This window comes from Geospiza fortis, unplaced genomic scaffold (genome assembly GCF_000277835.1).
Source record: "Geospiza fortis unplaced genomic scaffold, GeoFor_1.0 scaffold197, whole genome shotgun sequence".
In the NCBI taxonomy this organism is placed as follows: Eukaryota; Metazoa; Chordata; class Aves; order Passeriformes; family Thraupidae; genus Geospiza; species Geospiza fortis.
In genome coordinates, this window is record NW_005054538.1 from 405,436 (window position 1) to 425,677 (window position 20,242).

Below are 20,242 nucleotides of genomic sequence, written 5' to 3' on the forward strand. Positions count from 1 at the left end.
GCAATCTAGGTAGGGCCAAATTCTACATTCTCACGATATTCCAAGCAAAGGTTGGCTTTTCTTGCTCATAAACTAGTATGCCTTCTTCCTCCTTCACAAGGGGTGTAGCACTTTACTGAGAGTAACTTTATTTGTGAGGCATTTGCAGGCTGTGATTTGCAGAAGGTAAGGATCTTTGAGAAGCATTATAAAGCACTGTTCTGTGTCTTTGTTTATAGATTCTGTGACACATAAGAGAAATACTTGCCATTATATTAAATCCCAAATATTTAGAACATTTCAGCAACTAGGGCATAAAAATTGCATATACTAATGAATGGATTATACATAGAAATTAAACCTTTAAACAATTTATGTCAACTTCAGCTTTTTTCAGCAGAGTATTTTTACAATGCATAACAAAATTAAAACTTTGGGCTTATAAAAACTCATTTATGGAGATGGCACAACTGCCAGGATTTAACATAGAAAAGGTTATTTCTTTTATTCACAGCCAAGACTATATGCTGCAGTTCTACTTCCAATAAAATTTTATTTTTAGCATGTCTAAGTGGTGCAGTTGAGAGTGGTGAAATTTTTTACTTTCCTAAATCACAGTCAATTCTGTCTGTTGAAAACTGAAAAGATATGTAGTGCTATAAAAGGCAAATAATGTCTCATTTGACTTCTTGAGAACTGCACACCATGCTGGAAGAATAAGACATGCTCTTCATTTTCCTAAAGCACAGGAATTGGCTGTAGAATGTAAGCTGATGAAACTTCAAAAGCTTTCTTATAAGAGGTAGGATTTTTTTTTCACAGTCGACTATCAAGGTACATGTGAATAGTACACTAGACAAACCCTTAACAAGCATTCTATGAATGATCAAACTAAACTATGAGGGCCTAAGAATAACTTCCTTTGGGTGGCAGAGGTGGGACTTTGTTCTTCACATACTATGAATGCTAAAGTCATACATAAAACATTTTGCTAGGTGTGTTCTATTTTTATAGCTTATAATATTTGCAGATAGAATTAATCTGAAACATTAATATCTTAAACACTGAGAGGATCAACCCTTTGGACAATATAGTGTGTCTCTTTGTATGAACATCCTTAACAGTGCTGTTTCCAAATGATAAAGACTAATTGTTTCAATCAGACTAATAAATAATTCATATTTATAAATAGTTTCTACACAGGGTGATGGAGAATGGTCATAGAGTAGGCAATATCCGCCTAGAGCCTAAAATGTCTTCAGACATAATCCTAAAATAATTCTGTTTTCAAATGGTGAAATGTTATGCTTTCAACTCAGGCTGCACATCATCAGCACCCAGATCAGGAGTTATGCCAAACTAGATGCAATCTAATATGGAAATGAGATGTTGGCCTTGATATTGTGTCATTCTTCTGAATGGGATCACCTGCACCCATATCTCCTAAGAGGAAATTTCAAACAGAGTTAGCTCCTTAAACCTTCTAATTAAAATGAGAAATCCCCAGGCTTCCATGACTCAGCCTCAGAAAAAGATTATTAGGAATTTAATAGGGAAAATATCGCATCTCAGACCATCTGTGACCCAGTGCTCTGTGAGAATTTAAAGAAAACTGGAGGGAGGAGGTGCACGCTCCAAAGCACACTCTAGAAGTATTTTGTTGGAGCTGCAATAAATCAACATAGTTAGAGTACAACCTTTTTCAGATTTAATTACTGTTACATAATTATTAGCAAAACAGTCTCCTCTGAAACTGTAGAATTCATTATATCAAAAATCCCCAAGCTCCTAATGGAATTTATGAGCTAGGTACTCTCTTCCTAGCTCTGGCAAAATGCAATAAGATGCATTTGATTTTGTCTCCAGCAATATTTTTAGAGGGGGGAGCTATTCTATTCTATTCTATTCTATTCTATTCTATTCTATTCTATTCTATTCTATTCTATTCTATTCTATTCTATTCCATTCCATTCCATTCATTTTTTGGGGGAAACTATTCCCTATTTGCTTTTTTTTATTACAAAACATGTTCATTTTCATTTGTACACTTTTCTGCTCCCAGCATAGAAGCTAGACATAACCACTCAGGGACAGATATCTTTTCCCCTTTGTTGAAAAGGATTCACATCTCATTTTCTCCATCACTCTAGTAGCTACTGATTGAACTAAAGTATGGGTTCCCTCATGGAGGTGCCAAAGGACAAAATTTTTATTGTCTTTTTGCAGATGTTTTGCTATGAATACAGTTTCAAAACTTGCCAATGATGTGAACAAATTGCCACCAGAGAAGACTATTCGGTGCCTATCTCAGGGAAACCTGGTGCCAGCCCCTTCCCTGGCCACTGTTGCCTGGTTAGAGACTTTGACATCTGCCTACTAGGTGCATTGTAGGACAATGGAGAGATTGCAGGATGCTCTGACAGACAGGTTGACCTCTAAATCCATGACATTGCTTCATACATAGAAGCAGTAAGAGGCATTTCCCTCAGAGAGCTGAGAGAACAAGTGAAGAATGGTAATGGCCACGGCTCCTTTAGAGTCACATTATTTCACAGCTGGTGGGACTCGGCTAAGGAAGAAGCAAGGCCTCAGTTCAATCAGAAGAAAAAACTAAGCAATCCTCGCTTTCCTATTTCTTCCCTCAGTCAGGAAACTGCAATTCTTAGCAGAACTTGTGCTAGTGCAGCACATCCATCAGCCCTGGGAGGTACTCCAAAAAGCTAAGTGGGTCTTCAGTTTCTTGTGAGCTCATGAGGCAGAAATCTAGGAAAATTATCATAGTATGTTAAGGGGTAACTCACAGATAATCAATGCTTTTGTGCCACAGCACAAAGCTGAAATTATATTTACCTGTTGAAATTGATATGATAATACTGCCAGATGGAACAAGAGCAGCCTGCTTTTTCTTGAGCTGCATAAATTTGAGGCATCAGACAGTGACTGGTCTTCCTGCATTTACCCACTCCAAAATACTATATTTTTGTTGTATTAGTTGACTTGCAAAATTGCAAATCTTATCCTGGTAATTTTATATATGTGCAAAATTTCTTAGCTGAATCCAAATTTTTTTTACCTGTGGACGTAATTGTTGAGCTAACACTTCCCTGAAGATTTAAACTAGTGCCTTACAAAAGGTGACATGCTAAGCTATACTGGGTCAGGTATATTGGGATATTCACTTTTGCTCTGCATTTAATATAATTCAATTATCTTCAGAGATATTACAGGTTGCAAAATAACAAGAAATAAAATACAAATTAATTTTGTGTAATGCTTTTACATGATCTGTATCCTACATTTAATAAATGATACAACTACAATACTCCAAAAGAGAAATTAAGGAAGAAAACAAGAATGAAGATGGGCCCTCTTTCCTATAAGAGGGCCTATACCTCCTATTATAGAGGGCCCCTCTATAGTATAAGAGGGCTCAAGGATCAGGATGTGCATTTCACATGGTGTCAGCTGAAGTAAAGTTTGCTGCACTACATTTCTAATAGACAATATATGAATTAGAGAGGTTTAGAGAGGAAGAGAGAATGATAAAGACAACTTGAAACTGGATTTCTAAATAAAGGAGGAGTCAGTATATAGATATATATTTTTAATTTTCTTTTATTCCCTAGGAAAAAGCAGTTGCTTGAATTGTTCTGGAGAAGTACGTCTTGAGATGATCACAAGGAGAAATTACAATAGTTAAGGAAAGAGGAATCTATAGTGTAATACTTGTTGGTGAGATGAAGAAGAAAACCTGGTATATAAAACAGAAGATAAAGACAGGACACAAAGAAATCCTAGTACCATCCATGAAGTTTTTTTTTAATTGCAGAGAGATCCAGATCTAGCTGCTTATCTAAATAAATCTTCTTCTGAAGCATCTCACTGGAAAAGTGTACTGAGCTTGTTTTCTTGGGCACATCCTTACTTTGTGAAAGATGGGCTCAGGAGGTATATTGGCATGGAGGCAGAGGGCATGATTTGGGCAGTTATGTGTTCCACTGGGTAGAGCATTAGATTGAGGTTTCAGATTCTTGAGCAAGTTACCATAGCTTAATGAGGTCCTATGTAGCAGCTGAGCTGTTGCAAATGTAGGGTAGCATATGCTAATTTAAACAATTTTCACTGGGGCTCAGCTGATGCATGGCAGCCATTAGGCCAAGTCACACGTCTGAAATCTGATTTAAGGGATCTGGGTTCAGCTTGGTTCAGGATGTGGATCACTAGGTTTTTGCCCAGCTTGTAACTTCTTGGGACAGCCAGTCCATCTTGGGTTTTCTCATGTGTTTAAACTGTAGTAATAGTGCCAGCTCACAAATACAAGGTGTTCTGAGGGAAATGAAAAAGAAAGGAATGTTATAAGAATAAGATGTTTGGATTTGTTATTGGGAAGAAGTGTGGAGGATGTTGAACTTTGGCAGAACTAAATGCAAATTTTTATTCTTGTCCCCATTAATATTTGAGTAAATCCAATGTGTTTAAAGGAGCTTTGCTTGTAGGAATGAGGGCAGAACCTTGCCAAAGTGAACCAGCCCTCTGTTGGTGAGCATATATATAACCTCAGTTGAGATATGTCATGTTTCCTGGGAAGTGCTGAGGAAAGGATGGAAAATCAGGAAATGTGAATTTTATTTACCACTTGCTAACTTTGGAACTTTGAAAAGTATCATGTGTCCCTATCCTCTCAGGAAAGATGAGAGCACAAATGTCCATTTCTATTTTTTCCCAATATGGTATGCTTTTAATAATTTAATATTGTGAATTTTGTTTTCTCTCTTGTTTGGAATTAAGGTCTCTCCTGTGGAAGGATTTTATTTTGTATTTGTGTGCTGATGTGGCACTCCAGACAGCTATTATGCTTAGAGCTGAACAACATCAAGCCGCTACTTTAATACTATCAATAAATATTTTTGTTGGTTTTTTTCCCACAAAGTGGTACACTAAGCATTGTGTCAGTTCTCCAAGTGACAGATGCTCTTATAGGTAAAAGAAAAGTGTCAGTGTTTACTGCTTACTATAACTATTTCAAAACAATTTAAGAATCACTGAATCCTAAAATATTTATGTATTCATGTCAGTTACAGTACTCTGCCACTATTTATTAGATAGATTGACACAACATATGTATCATCAGAATTACGATTGCCATTATAATTACTTGAGGGAATAACTCTGTAAAGAAAATGTGAAATAAAACCACAGTATTGTGTGCAGTGATTAAATATTTTTGTGGTTATTTATTCTATAGTTATTGGGGTTTCTAATTTATCAAAATGCTTGATCCAAAAAGTAACATCTTGCTGCAAAAATGATAACTGCATTCTTACAATAGCACTTTTGGAAATTGCAAAGGACAATGCTTTTCACATTCTCACAGTCCATTTCTTGCCTTGCTCCTCTTTTACAAAGGACTGGAAGACAATAAACTCACAGATTTCAACAAAAGACATCTGACATCACTCCTGTGTGCCTTTACAGTGGATGATAATCTGGAGCAAGATTTGAAGCCCTGGATTTGGGGGTCCTCCCTTGGAAATATATGCAGCCTTTGCCTAGTTATTCATCAGACTAAAGATTTTCAAAAGAGCTGTGCTAGCCCTCTCAGCTACTGCTTCTGTGCTGGCAGAAGCAGCTGTCTCTTACCATTATGCCTGGAGGAAGCAGTGGCATTTGCCAGCAACTCCCTTTGTGTCAAACTCATTTTCTACATTCTCTTATTTCATTTGCATAGTCAACTGGTCCTTTTGCCTCAAGAAAATCAGGAGAGCATGTGAGGAGTAAGTTGTTAGAAATGGAGGTGCATGAACAGACCTCATTATATTCCCAACAGATTTGCCAGCTCACGAGAACATAACAGCAGAGAGAGACTCTCTGTACTAACAGTTGACAGTACTAAAATAAAGAAGGCAGCTCCCCCGCTCCCTCACATTTCAGGAAATCATTGTGTAAATGCAGTGAAATATGTCCGTGAGTCCTCTCTTCACTGTGATGCCCTTCTGGTGGACAGGGTTTATTGATGTCAGGAGTGCTGGAAAGAGTAAGAATTAAGCTATAATGGGCTGCCTGCTTCTATTTTCTTCTCTCCATCTGTCTCACTTCTTTCACAGTAATTTAGTCTGGGATTGTCCCAAAATTGTAGGTTAGAAATTAGTCAAAATAGCCTGAAATCCTAGAATAGCCTAGATCGGAGACTTATTTCATTGAATACTTTCACGATCAGGGTTCAGCATTGTTAGTGCTTTGATCTCCAATGATTTTTCCTCGTCTGTGTCTAGCATGGCTGCATGGTATGCTGATGCCTTTGCTGCCCAGGAGAGGTCTGGCAAAGATATTTTCCAGGTGAGGAAATATATATCTGTGTATGTTGTGCTTAACAGAACCACCACTCTGAACCACCAACAGCTAATGATGTCTCAGGTGTGTCTCTGAAAGATAGTCATCAAGAACCTTTTTCTCATTCTTCTTGAGTAGCTCCATGGACATTTGATAAACCTGACCTCCTAATTCTGATTGTGTTCAAGCCTTTGATAGGTAGTTCCAGGTTGTTACTTGATGTACTATAGTCTCACAATGTGAAAGCCTCTTTTTCTGCCCCAGCCCCATGCCTATTCATTCTGAGTTGTGATATAACTGGCATTGTGCTGGTTGTGGTTTCCCAGTTATAAGTGAAATCCAGGCATAGACAAACAATGCCAAACCAAAACTGATGCTGACTTATCAAACATGTGTCAGTTGCACTTGATGAAAAAATAATTCTGAGCCTATGATTTTGGCCTTACTTACTGTTGATGTTGATTACCATGCCACAGCTGGTGTCAGTTGGAAGAAAAAAGGAAAGCATGCTGGGGATCTCTGACAACTTTATTAACCCCAGAGATCAGAAAGCTGATGAGAATACTTCCAACAAAGCAAAAATACTTTGAAATATCTTACTTTAGTTATAAGATGTACTTCATTGAATGAATTTTTTCAAGAAGGAGAAAGAGGGAAGGTATAAGTAATGTTGTGACCTGCGCAAGCTTGCAATCTAGTAAATAGAGCTGTGGCATGGGATGCTGGTGTTCATAGCCTGATCTTATTTGGAAAGAACTTGGTTTATTGCTCTTGCTCTTAGTCAGGTAATCCATCAATCAGACTTGAATCCAGTGATATAAATCCACTGTAGTCACTCTCCAGCAGGCTTTCTTAAGTAAAAATGAGCTAGGTGTTGCTGGAATTTGGTGTGGTTGAAGAAGGTAAGAGACATGACTTTGAAAACAGGCACTGTTGCTCATTCAATCATGACAATGTTCTGCAACAAGATTACTGATAACGAAATGCATGTGCAGCATATTGCCTTTATCTAGTTGATGTGTTCAAGCTAATCACAGTGCATGCACAACTCTGGGTACATTATGCAAAAATTTAGCTGTACCTCACAGGTGATCTATATATCCTTGTCAAAATTTAGGCTTTTCAGTTGTTTTTAAGCTTTGTAGACTTTTTTTTAAGCTTTGTAAAGTTGATGTTGTAACATTATATTTTGGTTCTGTTGCCTCTCAAAGAGATACCAGATGCTTAGTGCTTTTAAAAATGTGCCTTCATGGTTAGGACGATGAACTGGTAAATAGCAGTTCTGACTATGGATGCTTTTTTTAATAAGCACTGGTTATATCTGTAGTTCTGTGAATGAGTGTAGATATTCCTCGGTCTTAGGTAGGATATGATCATCTCAAGAGGTGTTAGTTAGGTTTGGGACTTTTTAAGCTGTTGTGCCATGTAGGAACCACCTTGAACAGCCTTTTTCCCAGTAAGCACAAGCTGATTTCGTATGCCTACAGACCATTCTGCAAATGAGCCTCTGTAGTGACCAGGGAACCTAAAATTGAAGCCATATGGAAACTTACTGTGAATATTAAATTGCATGCAGCAGTGTTAACAACGTTTTGATTTGTGGCTGCAAGTAATAAATGAATTACATTAATTTTGTAGCTGCAAGCTAATTTATCCAGAATTACTTTTTAATAACCATCACCATGTTCACTGGTAAGATTTAAATATACTTAGGAAAAAGTCTGAAGATGTTTTCTTGGAAAAAAAATAAATGCTAGATTCAAATTTGAGACTGGGTTTATTTTGTAATTCTCCAGGTATTTAAAAGTAAATTGTCACAGAGCAATGGGGTGAGCTGGAGACCAGCTTACCTCTACATAACACAGGAACTGGGGTAAATCAGATTAAATAGACAAATCAAGCAAAGACTCTGTTTTGTCTGTTACTACCTTCACACATACTGGCCAGCACAAGAGAAGGGGCAGGTATAACACTGATCTAGGATATCTGAGCAGAGATATCCCTCTTTGTGTGCAGTCCTTCCTTGCCAATAACTTATCCCTTTTTGGGGGAAGAATTTCTTCCCAGACTTGTTGGCGACTTTAAGAAGGCAGAGAATGTTAGTGAGTGTATGCTTGTAGTCTGGGACTGCCAGAAATGTGTGTGGCCCCTTATATCTTCTCTTATACCTTGGTTCATTAATAACATAATTAATATATTAAAACTAATTCTGTAGTGTTATTTTTGCCCAGAAGAAGGCTAAATTTAAAGGGAGGATTCATCCCAACACATGGATAGCAAAAAGAGTTAAGGGAATATGACCACAGTATCAGTGAGATACTGTATTCAAGCAGTATCACTCACTGTTAATCACTCATGGAGGCCACTAGGCATATCTTAATTGAAGAGCTTTTCTATAAGGCTGTGCCTGTAGTAGAGACCATTACTCATGGCAGGCACCATTTTACAGAATGTGCTGACATCTGTGTGAGTACCTGAGGGTACAGGGAACCCGTGACTGAGTAAGATGTGGATGTATGATACAGCGGCATAATCTCCTCTAGGGCATCTTTTGTAGGTTCAGCTGTTTGAAGTGGCTGTGAATCCAGCATGAATGCTGAAGTCACTGTTATGGGGTAGATGACCTACTGTGTGTAGCAACCAGCTCATTCAAAATGGGGATTGGCAAAGTTGTATTTGGGACATATTGTCCAGGCAAAGCAGACTGGCACCCCAGGACAAGTATAATGTGCCTGTCTCCAAGGAGGTAATTAGCTGAATTTGTTGTGACCACATAGTTGCTTTTTCCTCTCAGAGGTTTGCTCACCTGTGTTTCTACTGGGTGCTGCAGTGCATCTTGCATTGAATTATTGCTCTATTCGCTAGGAAAGATGTTGCCATACTTCTCGTGGTGTCTATTCACATCCTGCAACACTCATTATGCTAGGGCTGTGTTTCTGTTGCTGCAAATATTTGTCATTCTGATTTCTGGGCTTAGTTATCGTAAGATTCTCCTATAGTGAGAGTGTGAGATGAGGCACAGGGACAGGTTTATCCTTTTAGCTAAGTTTCTATTATTTATTGAAGGGAAAAACTGAGAGTATAGTAAGAATAAGAATATATGAAATTTAGGAGTAATGGGAACATAATGGCTATGGCTAATTTGAATCCATGAGATGGAAATTTGTAAATCCAAATACCTGACAACTTGTGGTTATACATATTGAATGGCTATTCACTCATTGTCTTACCACATTAATAAATCTTCTGGCATTTTGGCATCAAAATAATTATAACTACATGCATTCAAATGATTTTACCCGCTTTCTGGTGGAAACCTGCAAAATCTGTCCCGATAGGTGTAGGTGTGCCTTTGTATGTAAATGGATGGGTGTGAACTAAAATGTTTATTATATCTATTGTGGGGAAAAAATGTACTTTTCTAAAGTAATGCCTGTTACCAAGCTAAGCCCAAGAACAGCTTTCCTTGTAAATCCAGATGGAGAAAGCTTTTCATCATGGCTGACATGAACTTTCCTTTAGAATTTGGGAATGCAATCTCAATTGCTTATTATTGAAATTAGCAGGAGTCCTCTTTCTGGTGTTCTCCGTATCTTTTCTTCCTACAGGCACTTCTCCCCATGTGGGGCAAATATTGACTAACATCCATGTGGGACTCTCCCTGGATTCTGAGGAGGGTCTTGTCAGAGTCTCTTTGTTTGCAAGCTATCTGCCCAACAAAAATGTCATTTCAGTTGCATCTAAGCATTCTGCATTTGCTCATGTGTAAATAAATAACACTGTGGATAAAGCTATGCTTACCTTCCCATGTGATTTAGACTCCAATCTGGTATCTGCTGAATTCCAGCACAACATGAGTGGACCCAGGTCCTCCGTTCCTGCTTTCATGAGTACAAAATTTATGATAAAATCTGTGGTTGTGCCTTTATTCTCTATCTGTACAAGAACTTTCAATTCAGCTTTTTATTAGATTTTGCAAAGAGAATGCCCAAGCACTTCAGAATTAATGATATTTACCATGTGGGCATACTTATAGATCAGGAAATGTCATCAATTTCAAAAATACTATTTCACATACTAATCAGTTACCATTTAAAAAAAAAATCCTAAGAGGGGGGAAAGCCCTCAGACCAGCTTATCAATGTTCTACAGAAATGCAAAAAACCCTCAGAGTATCAGAAAGTACAATGTTCATAAGACTGGGGTGAGGAGGAGAATATACTGAATATCCTATAAAAACGAACAATCATAAGCATCACTTTTTTTCCAGCAAATACTTTTTTAACCTCCTGAAGTAGTGCAGATTTTCAGCTACAATTAGATATGTTCTACATACATGGTGTAGAATTAAATAATACAAGAATAGAATTAAATAATGCAAGTAATGCAGTTACAGGGATAAATGTGTAAATGTAAGGAGCAAGTGACAAGGAAACAGTCAAAAGAAAATGGTGTTTTGGGGAAGCAGGGGGAGGAAATCTCTTTACCATTCTGTAACAACCTTTGCTGCTGTTGCCAATTTAAAGCCAGTTGTGAGTCATAGGGACTCCACACTGTAGGCATTACAAAAAAAACCAAAAAAACCAAACAAACAACCAAAACAACAACAACAACAAAAAACCCCAACCAAGCCCCCCCCAAAAAAAAAACCCAAACTTTTTTCCCCCCAGAGCTCTTTTGCTTGCAAATTTGCCTTTCCCTTTTCCTAGCTCATTCTTGCACATCTTCTGAGATGAGGGGAAAAGCTCTGCAAGAAAACCTGCCAGCCTTTTGGCATAACATAGATTTTTGTGAGATGATTTGCTCTGGTCTAATTGTGTGGTGGAGAAGGCTTGGGAGTGTGATTCTGTATGGCAGCCCTGTGTACTGTAGTTAGATTTGTATCAGTGAGATACGACAGGTCTGCCCTTGAGATTCTGCAATGGCACAGTGCCAGCTGTTCACCACACTGATCTGTGTCTCTCCAGAGCAAAATCAAAACCTGCTGCCATGGTTCAGCTCTGGGTCAGACCCACAGCCAGATTACTGAGGGTTGTTTTTTTTGTCTGCTTCTTCTTAATTTGAAAATTGCTGAAATTTTGTAAGGGAGGCTGCTTTCCTAATAATTCAGCCTAAAGCAGCACTGTATCTGCTACTTATACATCAAAGGCTGAAGGATTTTGGTACTAATATTAAACCTGCTTTGACCTTGTGACCATAAAATAAAAGCACTGTTAAGCTAGATTCACAATCTGTTAAGCAAAACCATGCAAAGACCTTTTTTTTTTGAAAGGAAAGATTCTGCCGTGTATTGCACTGGGATTTCATTCATCTTTGTTGATGGCATTTCACTTAATTGCTGCTATTTGAGAGCCCTTATAGGCAAGGCAGAGAAAGAAGAATAAAGTAGGGATAAAAATGGAAGAGGGAATTGCTAGTATAGAAAAAATTTCCCATCATGTTTTTGCTTGTGCAATCTCAATACATTTTAAAAGTCTTTGTAGAAATAGCTATGAAATGAAAAAATGAAGACAGTCCCAAAGGGACTATAGTCAGGACATGTCCTAAAACAAGGGTATCCCTACTGTATTCAGAAAAGGTTTGAGATCTCCACTAAGGTCTGGCAAAGCAGTGGCTGCCCCTCCCTCTCTCTTTGTGGTCTCATTGGGATTTGTAGGACTGAGGCTTGGGCCACAGGTTTTAAATTGTAGTCTGGATGAGGTTTTTCTTGGTGTGGTACCACCTAGTACTACCCAGTGTATCCTACTCAGTGATTACTGATGTGTCCAGTGTTTCACAGGAAAGAGAGCTAACATTACAGTACTCTGTTATGCCTCCTGGCCCTTTCTGCAATTCAGACGCATCTCTGTCTTCAACGAGACTGGAACATTATGCAACTTTTATTAGTCTTTAAAAAAATTATTTTCCTTGCCCTCTTCTGACACATTTGGACAACTTTTTTATGTTCTCATATTAAAAATAGATATTAGGTCAAATGGGTGATTAATCTGAACCAGTACAGCCATTCTTAAATAATTAGTGTGTTTCCAATATTTTAAAAAATCCACATTGCTTTTTTAAAAATCACACTAACTGTTACTCTGGGAAATAATAAATGGCAGAGTTCCACTGTGTAAAAAAGCCACATATTAAATAGCTCTTCTTTTGACAGCTTTGTGGTTCCCATCTCTAAAACTGACAGAAATTTTCAATATTTTTGTGCTAAAGGACATGGAACAATAGAAATTTCTCACCTAATTTTTCTGAAGCAGTTGTTCTTTTACATAATTCTGTCCTCAAAAAATTGAAGGCAGTGAAGAGGAGAACAAGACACACAGATCTGACCAGTTTTGTTTTGCTGTATGAAAGGGATTGAAAGGAGACAAACCTCAAAAATGGTGATAATGAGTAAGAAACCCATTTTCTTTTATTCCTCTGAATTTAAAGGACCAGACCTTTACTAGTACTCAGATTTTTTCCCTAAAATAGGCATCTTCAAAGACTTTTAAAAATCATGTCAGAGGTTGGAACACCTTTTGATTCTGTGACTGGCCAGTGAAGGATCACAGAAATGTTTGTTGTGCACATTAAAGAAAGTATGCAAGAGAGCCTGCTGTCAAGGGAGTTTCCAACCTCCGTATCTCTAAATAATCCATACCCTCCTAGAAAGAGAACATTGGAGGGTTTTTATGCCATCTCAATATTTTCCTATTACTTGTTCCATTATTTATTGTGGAGTGACTTTCCAACTTGCAATGCCCTGAGCAAGTGTGGTTCTTGCCTTGAGCTACCAGAGGGGGAAACTGGCTGCAAACTGCCTCCCCATCTGTTGTGGAGTGAGGGAGAAAGATCTGAACTGGCAGGGAAATTTTTTTCCCCTTTCCCTTTGTCTCTGCTGCCAGAAGGGGAAATAGGAACTGGCCCATGAGTTATTGAGTTAATATAGGGCCACAGAGTTGGAGATGCCCAGATTGCAGAGCCTGAAGACTGAATACCCCTTGGGCTCCTGCTGGATGTATTGCAGTAGGCATTTCTTTCCCTTGGTGGAGGACTTTATGGCTGCCTCCTCACACCACTCTCAACTTATGCAAAGACCCTCCCCCTGTGCAGCAAGACAGCTCTGAAATACTTGGTGAACTTTCAGCCTCCTAGAAGAGGCTTCTCTTAGTAAAATTGGTTAGATAAGTTTGTTGCCAATGCTAAATGGGGGGTATTTGCCTCCCCACAAATTATCCCCTGTTTCTGGGCCCTCTTGCCTACAGCACCTCGTTATATATTATTACTTCTCAGTTTGCGTGCTTTCACTTCGTTGAATGGCTTCTTCCCCCTTCTCTCTCCCATCACCTTTCCATGGCTTGCCAAATATCAGCTAATTCTGGGTAACAGCAAATGCAATCTATTTTAGGGTCTTCTTTTCTCCCAAATCCCTCCTATATTCAGTGCAGAACACCTGGGGATGCTTTTGAGTTGACAGTCATCACCATCATCTTTCATCCAAGGTGGAAAGTGGCTGCCTGTACCTTCCATGCCTGACCCTGAGGAAACAGGGGACGATCCTGAGCCAAACCCCGGAAATTTGGCCCAAGACTGCCCAAAAGACTCCATTTTGGTGTCATATTTGTGCCTAGGGAGGATATTGGTTGAACAAAATCCCATACTTGTCCCTCTACCTCTGCAAATGTGGAAGCATTTAGACCCTGATACAAACTTTGGGATATGCTATCACTTTCCTTTGAGGGTAGACTTGTCTTAGAAGAGATGAACATCAGGTTGTGGTTGTCCTGAGGGAGCTGCAATGCTTGGCAGGGCAGACTGCAGCAAGTATTGCTTGTGACATTAGGCAAATTATCAGGAGAAATTGGCCCATCCCCACTTTGTCCAGCTGTGTACTCAAGTGAGGTGTGAGATTGATGTGTCATTAACAAACTGTGACTCTGACTGTGATTCAGCCCGGAGCTTCCAACTTGCATGTGAAATTTACACTTTTAATACAGCTTTTAAAAAACTATTCCCTCCTCATTTGGAGCAGAGTACTTTTGCTTGTCAGACAGCTGCTGTTTATCCATCATAATAAAGAGGTTTTGCTCATTCAGAGGTTTAAAGACTGTTGGCTTTTAGATCAACAGTTCATTCATTTTATCACTCATCAGTTTATAGATAAATAGCTCTAGCTGGTTAGAAAACAACTGAGGCTCAGCTAACCTAAACTCTTAAGGTGTGTGGGACTGTGCAGACCTCTGTAGCTGCTGAACTAGTGTGGGTTGCATACACATCTGTAGTTTGCTGGTGCTGCTTTTTAATCAACACTAAGTTTAGCAATGTCCAGGAATTCTTTTTCTCTGAAGTCCTTGTAATTTTCATGCTCCTGCCATTCCCCCAATGAGCTAGAGCTAGAGGAGCAGCTAGTGTCCTGTGTGTTAGCTCAGGGCTCTTCCCCATATGAAATTTGGCATTTCATTGAGATATAAAGTTACTTTCTTTCCATAACCTTTTATTTCATTTAACACACAGCTATTTATGTGGTATTTTGAATCTACTGCATCACTAATACATCCTTCTGAAAATAGCATGAGATTCACCCTGATAATTCTTGACTTCCTACTCCAGATTTAAGCATTATGAGTTGCCTGGGGAAAAAGGTGTGTAGACAAGACCAAAGGCAGCTGTATAGTGAGAAATAATAAATATCAGACAAAATACACGCAGCTATAGTATCACAGCTAATAGATGTATTTTAAAAGTGGAAACATCTATCTTTAATTGCATGTCAAGTATGTAGTGAGAAACCACAGTTATACATTTTTATAACAAGCCTTTACATCTGAAGTCATAATAACACAAATAAAAAGTGCTTATTATATATGGTCAAAATAACTGAGGCAAATTTTTGACAACATCTTCTAAATATAATCATGTGGCCCCTGTCAGCAACACTCTAAAATCAGGCTGAATAATGTCAATGACAATCATTTTTTTCCTTAGTTTACAAAAAAACAACAACCAAAAAATTATTTCGCTTTCTTGTTTGCCTTTTTTTTTTTTTTTGCATAGCTTTCAATATTGCTGCCCCCTCACCTCTGCACATTGCAGACCCATCTCAGTTCTGGATAATTACTTTAAAATTCTTAATATTTTTAATCCAGCTCTCCTTGAATACATAATATATATTTTCTACCAATTATAAATACATAATTTTTATCAATCTGATTTCAATAACATGCATTTGTATAATTACTATACAATCAAAATAGACACTGACTTCACACAGTGTGTACGCTTTTATTTCAGTAATATTGTTCAGACACACTGCTCAACAAATCAAATAAATAGGGAAACAAAAAGTTAAAAAGGAGGGAGAAAACTTCTAGGAGGAAACATATTCTCACAGTGATTACAGAAAAAAAAATGCTTACAATAAAAAGGGTTTATTAATACATAGAAAATCTTCACAATAGTTGAAACACACTTTAGGAACTAGTAAACATTTTAAATAGAATTGTGCCAATTATGCAGTGCCCAAGCATCTGCTTGCTCTTAATTAGATGGGGAGGTGAATGACCACTGTTTATTTTCATTTTCCTCATTAATTATGAAAAACTGCATTCAATTCATCTTGCATGGTGAGAGACTGGCTGCGCAGATGTAAGTCATAAGGGAAGTGGCTCTCTGTAGGCAACCTGAACATCGAGCTCTGCCCAAGGGGACCCCTGGGTGGCACTGCACAGTAATGCATGCCATAATTGTAATTTTTGCCATAGTCCAAGCTTTCCTCTTGCTTCAGGGAAAATATCCCATTATAGTTAATTGGGGGAGGACTTAAGGGACCTTCAAACTGTGGGCTGGCGCACTCAGGGGATGTGCTTTCGTAGAAGGACTCGTAAGCGCTGCAGTAATTGTATGGTTTCATGGACTTAGAGTTGTCAAGAGTCCCGTGCCCTGGGGGGGTGCCAAGCTCCGGGCTGTGGTAGGGAGGATAGAAGGTGGAGTAGGGTGTGCGGGTATGATGGGCACCTTCACCTGCCTGGCCCATTAGGAAACTTCTGGCATTCAGCTGCAGGCATCCTGCCACCAAGTTTGTAGTTGGCTGGGAAAGACCCTTGCACAAGTTTTGGACAAAGGTGAGCAAGTCGGGTCTCTTCCCAATTCGCAGTATTTCAGAAAGAGCCCAAATATAGTTCTTGGCTAGTCTTAAAGTTTCTATTTTAGACAGTTTTTGTGTTTTAGAATAACAAGGGACAACTTTCCTTAAATTGTCCAGAGCATCGTTAAGGCCGTGCATACGGTTCCTCTCTCTAGCATTGGCTTCTTGACGCCTGAATTTAATTCTTTCCATTCTTATCTTGCTTGTCTTTTTTTTCCTAAGGCCCCTTCGCCTTGGCAAGCCATTCTCATCCTCCTCTTCTCTCTCTTCCTCCTCTTCCTCTTTTTCTGTTTCTTCTCCAGGAGATCTTTTAATATTCTTCCCTCGGAGGATGATCTGCTTTGAAAAGCTTTCTGTGTTCTTCATTTGCTTTTGGTCATCACTTTCTCTGGGAAACTTTCTACACATCTGGGATTCTGGCATTACAACAGACTCATCAAATGGTAGTGTTAACATGGTTCTACAATCTTAAGTTACCTGAAAGAATGCCAGCACAATGTTTAAATATTTCCATTTTTAAAGTTTTCCGACTCACACAGACAGCCTCATGCACCTTATTTGTGTCTGTGTGTAAGCTCTTCTAAAAAGAGTGTGTGTATGTGTGTGCGTATAAATGCTCAATCTATATTTTTTTAATAAAATGGCAGTTGCAAATGCCCACGTTTAAAAAAATAATAGGTGTTGAAAATTCTAAAATCACTTGAAACATTTGACCCTGCAACTAAAAAGCCACATTTATCACAGATAAATATGGGGTATATTTGTATTTTAAATGTACAGATAGCTCCCTGCTCATTTTTTTTTAAACAAATCCTTCAAACTCTCACCATCATGGAATTCAAAGAAAAGCAAAATGTGACAAAGCACTACAGAAATTTCATTAATCCAAATTCCCCTGGGTGGAAAAATGAGGAGAGGGAGCGCAGTTTTAAAATTGAAAAAGTGCCATATCTCTATTACCTGATGGTAAATATTTTAAAATCACTTTTTGACTTATACTTCAAAATTGTGGATTTTTGCTCTCCACATTTCCTCCTTTATGAATCAAGATATTAAACTTTAGTAAGTTACAGTGGCTGAGAAGGAAAAAAATGGAATATACCCCCAAGTCACTCAGCTAGTAATATAATTCAAAACAAAGCATTTTTCCTAGTTATTTGTATTAAAATCATATAATACTTCTTTCATATTAAGACAAAAATCAGAATTATTTAACCCTAAACATATTCAGATTAGAGTTAGGAAATAAAATCCCCCTACCTCTTTTTTTCTCCCTTTTTCAAGCAAAAATTCTATTTGATATTATCTGTTTTGTTAGAATCAACTTATTTGCTTTTTTTCTTGTTCTTTTCTCCTTTTTCTTTTCTTTCCCATCAACTGGGGGGGGAGGGGGGGAGGTGAAAAATTCCCTGCCCGCTACAGCAGTGTTTATGTTCTGCGAGGCTCAGATGTCTTCCTCCAGCTCTTAGCTGACAGGAGCGGTCTGTAGATTCTGACTGCAATCCTGCACGTGTGCTCAGAATCCAGCCTGGAAAGGAAAAATAATTTCCTTTTCCCAATTACTTTGCTTTCATTTGCAGTTTGGGAACAGCAAAAGCTTGTATCCCATGGACTTCAAAGAGACAAGCAAAGTAAATGCAGGGACTTTTAACAGAACAAAATTAAACAAAAACCCCAGTCAAAGACTAACTCTATCAGCACTGTCTACATATTTGCAGAATTACATAAAAACAATGAAAGTTTGTAATTGCATCAGAAGAATAAAATGGTAGGAGTTACTAGACAGCAAATAGCATACACAAAAAACAAGACAATGATACTGTATCTTTAAACACTTGCATGCACACCCAACACCAATTGAAATATATCTTTATTTGTATTACCTTAGCTTTTTATTTCATTCAACAATCAGTTTTCATTTTTTGCCTTCCAAATCTTTTCAGTCTGAATGTCGCATCGTCTGCTGGAGTCTAGATCTGTGTGTATCTGCACTATCTCATTGATCTCTAAAAAGTGACATTGATGCCAACTGCCAGAGCTGGTACCCATGCCATCTGCTAGTGACGTCACGGGGCAGAGAAAACCACGTGAGTCTTTCTCCTGGGACCTTCATTCTGCACTGATCATCTGGCATCCCTCTAAGTGGGTACCAGCATTCATGTATCAACACAGAAGGTTAGACTGATAGAAAAAAAGAAAAGAAAAAAATTCTGCACCCGCATTTCACATACAGTAGGTGCATTTCCACTGTGGTTTCTTCTTTTTAGCAGTCTAGCTGCATGGATAGACATGCCAGCATTTGGTGCTATCTCTGCCTACAGGTACAGCTGCCCTCTGGCTGTTAATATGGCATTGTTTATACGAGAAATGTTGTCTTGTATTGATCTGAGTCCCTCCAGTGCACCTGGTACCCAGGGACAAAAAAGAAAAGGCAAGGAAAGGAAAGCGGTAATAGCGAAGTAATGCTGGCTCTATAACGCATAGCACAGTCACAAAAAGTAGTTTTTGTGTGATGCTGCTGGGTGAGATTTTTGGGGTGTGGGGTTTTTTGGAGTGCAGCTTGTTGCCCCAGAGCACAGAATAATAGGAGAAAACCTCATGCCATCTGTAAGAAATCCTTCCTTCACATCCCTTAGTGTTTTTTGACATTGCAAAATAAAAGAGGCATTTATAGAAAACTGGACACACAGCATGAAGCTTTAACAAATCATGCCTTTTTTCTGAAGCATGTGGCAAGGCTCACTGACCTGCTCTGGCATGTTGCAATGTGACCGGGATGCACCTGCTCAAAAGTGTAGCTTAGGATTCTCAAAGGGTTTGGCCCCTGCCATATTTTCTCAGTCTGCCTGGCCTTTTCGTGAATGTTTCCCCAATATCTCTTTAAAAACCATGTTATTCCCTGTGAAAACCTCCTAAAAATCTCCCCCTGCTCCCCCTGTTTTGATACCTAGCTTCTCCTTTCTTCATGCCCTTGTTTCTCCTGTCAGCTGCCTCTCCTGCTCCCTGCTCTTCCTTTTTAACCCTTTTGTCTCCTTCTGCTGTCAAAACACTTAAAGGAAGCTCACAAAGGCTCTTAGCTCAGCCTTGCCATGGAGCTTATTACAAACTCCACCTTCATGTGTTAGGGGTTTGTGTGGTTTTTTTAATTCAAGGAGTGGCATGTCACATATAAGCGATATCAAGGGAGTTACAGGATTCACCTTAGAAACATTCTTTTTTAAAATTTGGTTTCATTATTATTGTGTATCACTGCTTTTTTGCAAAGAAATAATTTCTATAATAAAATCATGAGTGACTGAGTATGCTTTTAGTATTAAAAAAATACTTGGCTAAGCTGCTATTGTTATGGGTCTGTGTCAGCATTTCCATTATAAATTCTGGTTTTGAAAGGTTTATAATTCATCTGCTTTAATTCACATTGGTCCAAACCTTGGCATTAATGTTCTCAGCCCTCAAGCCCTCACCCAATTATTTTTTCTTTCGCAAAGTTTCATTTAAATATGTTGGGGCAATTTTTGATTAGAGATGGGAACAAAAAATAAGACTGCAGTACAGAACAACATGTGTGTGGGAAGATCATGTTTTATACATCTATATGGATGAGCTCAACGATTTACAGACTTTCATTAAAAAAAAATCTCACCCCAAACATTGAGGGTTTTGTGGTTTTTGTTTTATTTTAAAGATTCAGTCTTCTCTCATTCTTTATAAAACAGAGGCTTTTTTTTAGTTTTTGTTTATTAAGGAAAATTTATCTGAAGTGACAAAGATGTTAAAACTTTAAGGAAAACTGTTCAAAAAAGAGCAAGTGCT

At 38.3% G+C, this 20,242-nt stretch overlaps 1 protein-coding gene across 2 annotated transcripts; it reads right to left on the reverse strand.

The window, feature by feature from the left end:
* Positions 1-14,997: 14,997 nt before the first annotated feature.
* Positions 14,998-18,472, reverse strand: NEUROD6 (neuronal differentiation 6). 2 transcript variants are annotated; one of them, XM_031063876.1, is made up of 3 exons: positions 18,313-18,472; positions 17,690-17,957; positions 14,998-16,906 (listed from the first exon to the last, which is right to left on the reverse strand). In XM_031063876.1, the coding sequence occupies exon 3, from the start codon at positions 16,883-16,885 to the stop codon at positions 15,872-15,874; it is 1,014 nt and encodes a 337-aa protein (XP_030919736.1). In that variant the 5' UTR covers positions 16,886-16,906; positions 17,690-17,957; positions 18,313-18,472; the 3' UTR covers positions 14,998-15,871. The 2 variants fall into 2 exon arrangements, with proteins under 2 accessions (XP_030919736.1, XP_005429364.1); XM_005429307.2 differs by lacking the exon at positions 17,690-17,957 and having other exon boundaries at positions 18,313-18,458.
* Between the last annotated feature and the right edge of the window lie 1,770 nt (positions 18,473-20,242).

Bases quoted from the DNA above. Each gene is read 5' to 3' on its own strand.
- NEUROD6 (XM_031063876.1), bottom strand. From the start codon at position 16,885: ATGTTAACACTACCATTTGATGAGTCTGTTGTAATGCCAGAATCCCAG.